The 8,528-nt window shown below is 46.2% G+C and overlaps 1 protein-coding gene across 1 annotated transcript in view; it reads right to left on the bottom strand.

Moving 5' to 3' along the window:
- T265_12427 (hypothetical protein) overlaps positions 1–8,528 on the bottom strand; it is a gene marked incomplete at both ends in the record, with an annotated part of 39,114 nt that overhangs the window by 6,757 nt on the left and 23,829 nt on the right. The window contains 4 exons of the mRNA XM_009163843.1: positions 918–1,057; positions 1,895–1,997; positions 2,041–2,111; positions 2,289–2,363. Of these exons, the coding sequence (XP_009162107.1) occupies positions 918–1,057; positions 1,895–1,997; positions 2,041–2,111; positions 2,289–2,363 (389 nt within the window). The remainder of the gene's footprint in view (positions 1–917; positions 1,058–1,894; positions 1,998–2,040; positions 2,112–2,288; positions 2,364–8,528) is intronic.

Genomic DNA, 8,528 nt, shown 5'->3' with positions numbered 1-8,528 from the left:
TGAAGATACGTTTTCAGACTAACGAAAGAATTATCCCAGGAATGCCACTTGTTGTGCGTCACTAAGCAGCTCACTAAAATGCCTACCAGGTAAACAACTGAAGCGATCCCACCCGGACCATGCGGGATTCAAAACAACGATCAGCTGTAAGCTACCTCTTTTTTGCGATTTTTCCCATCTGACACTGGTGTAAACGAGTGCACGGCAGAACGGTCAGCTGAAAGTCTACCGGCCGTAGTATATCTAGCATACTCCGAAACTTGCCCTACCCCGTTAACTAATGCCTAAAGGTTTTCTCGTGCCCATTTTTCGGATCCTGACGACTGAAACTCCAGTGTTGTTTGAGTTACCCGTCTTGTATGTGAAAACTGAGGCTGATACGAGGAGTCATTACAGAATTTTGAGTTTCACCATTAATCCATTGCACGCGATTTACCCTAGTGCTATTCTCTGTCTCTTGAAACGACCACAGCTCGTACCTTCTCGGAGACGTTGTGGTTGAAATACACCTCAACAAACGGGCCAGAAAATGGTCTCTGCTAGGTAGTGGCCTCATAATGGGGTAACGAAGGTAACGCTGTGTGTATAAACAACAGTTTCCACTCTCGTTTGTCAAGGCTGGATACGAAAGAACCTCAGAGCATTTTCAAGGGTTCGTAGTTCAGGAAAGTCTTCCAACGCCGAAGAGGAGCGTTTGTGGTTAAACGAATGGATACCGTGATAAAACTCTGTGGACATTTGAAGTCAATACTTCTGGGAAACACTCATACTGATTCATTCAGTCAATCCAACTCTAGGCTCAGCCAACCCTTTGCATTCCTCTGAAAGGTATTTGATGGATTATGGACAATAAGTTCCATAGTTGCACAAAGCATACCAAAATGTCGCACAAAAAATATCCTTAGCTTTACACGTACCAGCATTGTCTTGCCGTTTCCTGGTGGGCCAAAAAGTAACACACCACGAACAGGTTCACGAAGGCCGGTAAATAATTCCGGTCGGAGGGTAGGAAGTATGACAGCCTCGGTAAGTAATTGTTTGGCTCGATCATTGCCAGCTGTGAACGAGAAAAAAATATAGAATGTGATCGGGAAAACAACAGCTGTGCTCGTAGTGCAAATTCAATCTGATGAACAGTTTTCGTTAGACTCCTGCAACACGTATAATCCGGAATACAAAGATCAAACACCGACCAGGGCCGGGCTCCCCGAAATACACTAATACACTGTAACGGACATTCCCTTGTTCTCAACCAATTCAATTTGTCTAGTACATCCGTGTTCACTAGATCACGCGACTGTGCAGTAATAACACCTAGTAATTTGGTACCAAAGCTGTGCACCGCTTGATAATATCCTGGATAAACCTCACTGTAACCGGCGATAAGAGCGATAATAATATCTATTCAAAAAATCGCACAAGTACCTGGTGACGAATTCGTGAGTTATTCATTGCGACTGACTGTATCAAGGCAACCTAGGGTGTCTATAATACATCTATAGCGCCTCACCTGACCATCCCACCAAGCACTTTCTTGAACACAAACTTCGCCTATGGTTCAGATATCTTAGAATTGTTAGAAACCTCTCAACAGCCCACCATCTGATTCACCTTTTTTGGGCTCATCAGGTAGCCACAAGACAGAAGTTTCGTTCAAACTGATGTTTAACTTTGCCGAAAGGCTACGTAATTGAAGAGCAGATTTACTGCCCGTGGTTCGAAACCGAACTATGCATCTCGGCTTCTCCTATCTAGGCTTGGGCACACTGACAGTATGTTGGCTCTCGTGCTCCCTTCGGGTGACATGAAAGCTAGGCACCGAAAGTGTTACATTGCTAAGCATAATAGATGCATTCACACCGAAACTCAGGCGTAGTCAGAGCAGCAAACTTACCAACATCCGCCAGTGTAACTGAGGAACAATCTTCAACGACTTCATTGAGAATCCGAGTAACCGCGCTGCTGCTCACATTTTTCACTTTTCGCAAGATTGTGTCCTAGAATCCATCCAACAATTTCCAAAGTGGGCTGTGAACTAACCTTTGACGGAAGTGTTCGGGAAGATTTCTTCTCAGCGGAGGAGGCTGCTAGTTGCTTCTGGTAGTGTTCGTCTGAAGAAGCAAGAGGGTACAGTCAAAATCAACGGGTCCGTTCCGTTTAATGGTCATTTAGGTTAACACTGCCACAACACAGGATGATTCGCCAAAATAAGTCGCAAGCTGTTCATTACAATTGGATAAAAGCGCCATCAATATGCGAAACAACTTGCATGTTGAGTGCGCACTCACATGATTCTCGTTTGAGCCATCGTCGTCCTGTCCTGGCGCAATCATTCTCGTGAAACCACACCAAAAAGGGAAGCACTGGACTCTAGTTTAGCTCGTATCAGAGCTCAGCAGTAGTGCACATCCTTGGTCATGCCGGGGTTTGAACTCCACACATCTGACTGGGGAGGCGGGCGTGTTACCACTACTCCACCAGAGCACGCTGGACGCATCTGAAATTTTACGTCTGAACAGGTGAACATGTTCGCGCTTCGGCATCGGGCTTTCCGGCCAATAGGACTTCCGCATAATTTGAGCTCACATTAGCAGTCACCGTACGAGAGATCTCTACGTAAGTGTCCATGCGCAGTAACCAGTGTTGTCGTTTGCCGCATCCTGGTATGTCACAGCCACAGGGGTCCTGACATTCGTCTGCTCTATTGCTGAGCCCCAAACAGTTAAAGCATATCTTACGTCCGAACGGCCTTCCAAGCTTTCTTTCAGTGCGCTTCGTTGGTCTCAGTGGCGCCGTACTATGTCATACACTCCTTGACGGTGAATCAGACTCTACCTTACTGTCACTTGAAATCGCAAATCAGATTGAGCTGAGGCGTATTCCAACAGAACTGCGGTCTAAATTGATTAACGGAGCATAAAAGAGAAGACAACGACTTTCAGTTTAGCAGCCAAATCCTTCAACAATTATTGTCGGGTGCATTTAGAAACCCCGAATTCCACCAACCAGTCACCCCCGAAAAGACCAACATTACCGTCTCAAGAGTTACTCCGTCACTGGCCCCATCTACTAGACACTACGCTTTCTCGAATTGCGTCCGAAAAATATCTATTCTGATAGGTACCAATGTACAAGATGTACACTGGGCGATAGAACAGCATATCGGGACCATCAAGGAACCACATGCATCGTCAACACCATTTGTTCAAGTCACCTTTGGTCCATCGGGCATTGGCAATGATAAAACCAAACGAAGCATTCTCTACTGTGCGGTCCCGTTATGTGATCCCTTGGAATACGTTGCGCTCCTGTTTTTACAACCAGAATAATTATTACAAGGTAGGCCGATCAAAATGTGCCTGGGATGCAGCAGTCGAGTGATTTGTCGGCAGCCGAAATTCCGGTAGACGTGCTGCTCTCGTACTGTTTGTCATCGGAAAGGCTGCAGTAAGCGGTTGCTTAGTTTATCAGGTTTAAATCTCCTTCCGCAAAAAGAGGAGGAAAAGGTAACGCACTAAAGAACACTCTGCAGCTCGAAAAGCTGAAGGAAGCAGAACAAACCATACTGCAATATGTCCAGCTAAAAAATTCCCCACACACCTGAGCACCACCTATAAACTAGACACGAAGTTACACAGCTATCTGTGATAATTCACTAATTCGCAAATTTTACCGCATAATCTTCAGTCGTTTATATGTGTGGGTGGCCGGCTGCACGATGCCCTGTTATTCTTCCAGATCACTTAGCGGCACAAGTCACCGTTAACCACTATCATCAATTTGAAGGTGACATCAGCACTTCGCATGGCATAGCAGCTATACAATTATCATCACCATCATCGACAGCAGGATATCAGCGTTCAACACCAATGATTCACAGTCGTACAGCCATGATTTATTTGAAGGCCATATTGTAAAGAAAAGAGTAAATGTGGACGGGGAAGGGACTTAGTGCCAGCTTACCACAATCATTCCGAGGTGCCTACACCTCCAGACATCCACTCAAGCAATCTGAATAAAAACTGACAACAAGAACGCCACTGACATCGGTTGGCAGCCACATCTTGTAGTGCCTCCAACCAGGCGCACTGGCGACCACGCGGTCCCCATCCTGCAAGGCGAATAGCGCCGACAGCTCCCAAACATATCGTAGTCTCCTTCATGCCCGTCTGCTAGGTCAAGGGTTCGCCACCTTTCTGCTTCCGCCACTCTGAAACGAGGCATGGAAAACAGCACTCTCTTCGGCAAGCGATGGTTAGGCATACGCAACACATGTCCCAACCAATGCAGCTTCTGGTGCTGGATACATTCTTCGATGGAAGTACGTGTTGTACAACCGAAAACTCGCTTTCTAATCGCCTCGCTCCGGATCCTCCAACACCAACCCACACGAGCTGTTGTTCTAAGACAACGATTGTCGAACACCTGAAGACTTCTCAGTTCCGCTGCTCGAACAGGCCAAGTTTCACAGCCATACAACAAAACAGCCCGCAGTATAGCTTGATACACACGTCCTTTGAGATTCAGGGATACACCACTTTGACGCCATAGGTGTCTCAAATTAGCAAACGTGATTCGAGCGTTGCAGATTCGTGCATTCACCTCATCAGAACTAATACAATTTCCAAGACACGTAAAACGCTCCACAATTTCCAGTACCTCTCCCTGGATTGTAAGTGGCATGTTCATCGACTACATGTCCACGAGCATGACCTTAACCTTTGTGGGTGCAAAGTGCATACCAAAGGAGGGAATGGCGTTGGTAAGTTCATCCAAAAACTCTTACGCCTTCTGCTCTTCTCCGAAGACGAGAACGATGTCATCCACATGTTCCAGATCGATAAAGTGTTCTTCACAGGTTATTTGAACGTCGGAGTTTTGGAGACCTTCCAGCGTTCGTCTCATGATTTCATCCATCGCAAAGTCAAATAAGAATGGAGAGAGTGAGCATCCATGACGGACAGTGTTCTGTGTATGGAAGCTTTTGGAAAAATCGCCGCAGCTATACAATAGCAGTATTTGATCTTACGTGCCACAACCGCCGTCAAGCGAGTCACCAAGGGATGCATGGAATGCAAAGTAAGGTCAGTCCTTCCGGCTGGCATATCTTTCGGTTGCCAAAGTCCCTTTCCAGCAACCGGTCTAGACTACTTCGGGGCGTTCCAAGCTTACCAGGGCCGTATTACAAGAGGGCAATATGGCTGTATATTTACGTTTCCAGACATTTCGATACACCTAGAATGGGCTTATTCGTTGTCCACTGACTCGTTTGTTATGGCATTTTCTAGGTTTGTCAGTCGACCAAAGCCCCCAAAAGAAGTGTATGGTGATATAGACACTAATTTTGTTGGGGCGGAAATGGAGTTGAAACTGCAACAAAGTCACAGAGGGGGCATTTAAGGGAGGATGATACAGTCGATTCGACGTGTTCTTAGTAAAGTTTCTCGTAATAAACGTTAGCAGAAGAATCGCTCATCTGACGGAAGCGGGACGAATGCTGACCAAACGCTCACTGGTCCCCGTACTGGAAAGTTCTGATAGCACATATGTACTGAACCTGAGACATTTATTATCATGAGCCCTATTGGTTAAGAACTAGGAATAAGATACCGATATACGCAGAGAAGGCTGTCGACCAAAACCTTCCGGCGCCGCTGAATGAAAGAAAACATCCCACTGCTTCAGTCGCGTAATAAGTAGGCTACTATCAAGAGGAACAAGTGGGCGATTCGGTATTGACAATTGGGGAGCGCGTGGTACCTGGTCGCAAGTGATTGTAACAGCCACTATACCTGGATAGGATGGATGCATCAGGACTGTGGTGCTCAAAACCCCCGATGGTCCAACAACTAGAGATATACGGAAAATATGCATGCTAGAGGGGGGATGAGCCATAGGCGTACGGTCAATGTTGGGAACATGAATGTAGAAGGTAACCGCGGCTAGAGTCAATTGCAACACTTTCGCCTCTCATTCTTAGTTGTGTCCGTTGCTGAGTAGGAGTAGCTTAAGAATTGCCTAGCTGGCCTTGGTGAGGGGGCTAACCTCCACTTGATCAAACCTTCCCCTTGCCTGAACCCACTATTTTCTGCCCCTACTTCACAGACTTGTTACACACTCGTAACCCATCATGAACCGTTGACGCTTGCCACATCGAATCAATTTTGGTCAATTTTTTACGCGCGTTTTTTACAAGTTGCATTACCACGTGTTCTGCGCACACACCCGTTACTAATTCAAATCGACTTGCCGTCTTCTCTGGGTATACTGTTTCTATAGGGCTTTTAAAACGCAACCGTTCGACTGTAGCACCCTTCGTTACCATGCCTCCGAAGGAAGCACGAGTGATGGGATACTGCTAAGTTACCCAAGCCAAGAGCAGTTGTGATGCAGAGGTCGGGATCAAACCGCGGACCTTCTGGTAAGTAAATTCGCGCTCTAATAAATGAGCCATCTCGCCCCCCTCTTCAAAAGGCGACAGTCTGTGGACGTGTGCCAATTCTAGGCTTGGGCAACCTGACAGTATCCCAGCCCTCGTGCTTCCTTCGGGTGGCATGGCAGCTAGGCACCGAAAGGGTGCTACAGCTGAACGCTTTATTTCTTTACGCGTGTAACAATTTAGACGGAATTTCTCATAAACTGAGATCTGTATCCCTTTCACATATGTTTCTCTATGTATGCAATACCGCATTTTATTGACGAATCTTCAGACATCGCAATTCTTAGTTTGTGGTTTCACGTGTTAAATGTTCAACAATGAGTATCTTCTGTTAGATCATTCCGAAATGTGCTGCTTTCCTTTTCAACCTTTCGGTGGAATGTCTATTCAGTGTATCGACCACAAGTGTGACGTTAGAGTAGAACGGAACAGACCCAAAGACTAATCGGGGTGTGTGGTCAGTGTGCTGAGGTCCGTTGTAACAGGCTTTTTTGGTCAAAGTTGGACTACATCTGCAGGGCGTGTGAATTTGGAAAGCTGGAAGATCAGACGAGCGGAAAAGTCTCAAAGTCACACANGAACCTCTGAGGCAAACGTTTCTTCCGAACTGCACATCAGTTTACAGCTATCTAATATTGCCGTTATTAGGTGGAAACCACAACCGTGATTTTCTCGTTTTTTTTCATCACCGTGGAAAAACTGCACGAAGTTTCCGGTCAACCTCGACAATTTCAGCATGTTAGCATGAAAGTGATGTGGACAGGACAAACAAGTTGGAATCAACCTTAACGGTTTTACTAGAGAGCATAAGTAATATTTTTGGTCCGCCGAGCTTTGGAAAAAACGTTGTCCACTGCTTCAACAAAAATCTCCATCTTTCCTCGGAATGAGTTTGGTGTGTGACCTTATAGTGACCTGGCGCGACGGAGTAACAAAAGCTGGTCAAAACGACTGAAGAAATCTCTTGAGGAGATCGAATCAATGGTGCAACCATGGATTTCACCGCTTAGAGTATCTCTAAATCACAGTGTGGTGAAGAATTGCTCTGTATGTGTTTGAGCTATACCGAAAATCAAACCTTACAGTACGAACAATTATTGTGTCGTATCGTTCAGTTGTAGTACCCTTTCAGTACCTAGATGCTATGCCATCAGAAGGAGGTACAAGGGCTGGGAAACTACCAAGCTGCCCAAGTCTAGCCGGGGGAAGTCAAGAGGCAGAGGTCGGGTCCGAACCACGGGCCTTCGAGCCACCTCGCCCGAACGAGTAGGACTAGGCAACTGATATATAGTGGATGTCAGACTGCTCAACAAACGTCGATATGGCCTTTAAGACGAACTTTTCACGGGCAAATGAAAAAATAAAACTGTAACCAGGCCGAAGCCTCCTTGCCCTGTTCGTTTTGATATTTCTCCTAAAATGCCCTTATTCGGGTCCAGAAGCATCTGTGAGCTTTTGGGAGTTCTACGCCTAAGGTGATACTAAGATGAGTTCCCTTGGTCGAAAGGAAATTAAATCGAGACCGGCCAGATACACATATCTGACATTTGACTTCCGGTTCTCAATCTGTTGCACTACCTGTAAGAATCGATTGTTTTGCCACCCGTACAATAGTTGATAATAAGTTCCTCATGCTGACGGTGATAAAATCTACGTCTTAAGTCAACCTGCCGCGTTAAATCCCCTTGGGTTTCCATTAAACTATACCATTTCATGGTGGACTCAAAGTACAACCTGCAGTTGACATCTGCGATCGGCAGCAGCTGCCACCAAAAGCTTCTCCGATAATGGACACCAGCCACGCAGGTGAACTCATACCACGTAAGTAGCAACTAGCATCTACTGTATACGGCTCCGACAACCTTGCCGCTGTGTCTAGCATTAGGGCCCTCGAGCCGTATTGCTTTACGGTAGGTAGTTGAACGCGAATCAAAGACATTTATGTTCCATCCGAGCCGCGTTGATTCTCTATGGCACTGGACTAACATATGGGGCCGTTAGTGGGTTTAAACTGGCGGGAAAAACCAGCCCAGCTCTCGTGATCAAAAGCATCAGGAAGCTCAGATTCCTGAAAGCAACTGCAGAACGC

Source organism: Opisthorchis viverrini, assembly GCF_000715545.1.
Source record: "Opisthorchis viverrini unplaced genomic scaffold opera_v5_1, whole genome shotgun sequence".
Lineage (NCBI taxonomy): Eukaryota > Metazoa > Platyhelminthes > Trematoda > Opisthorchiida > Opisthorchiidae > Opisthorchis > Opisthorchis viverrini.
The sequence above is the reverse complement of the archived record's forward strand: the minus strand, read 5'-3'. Positions and strand labels throughout refer to the sequence as shown.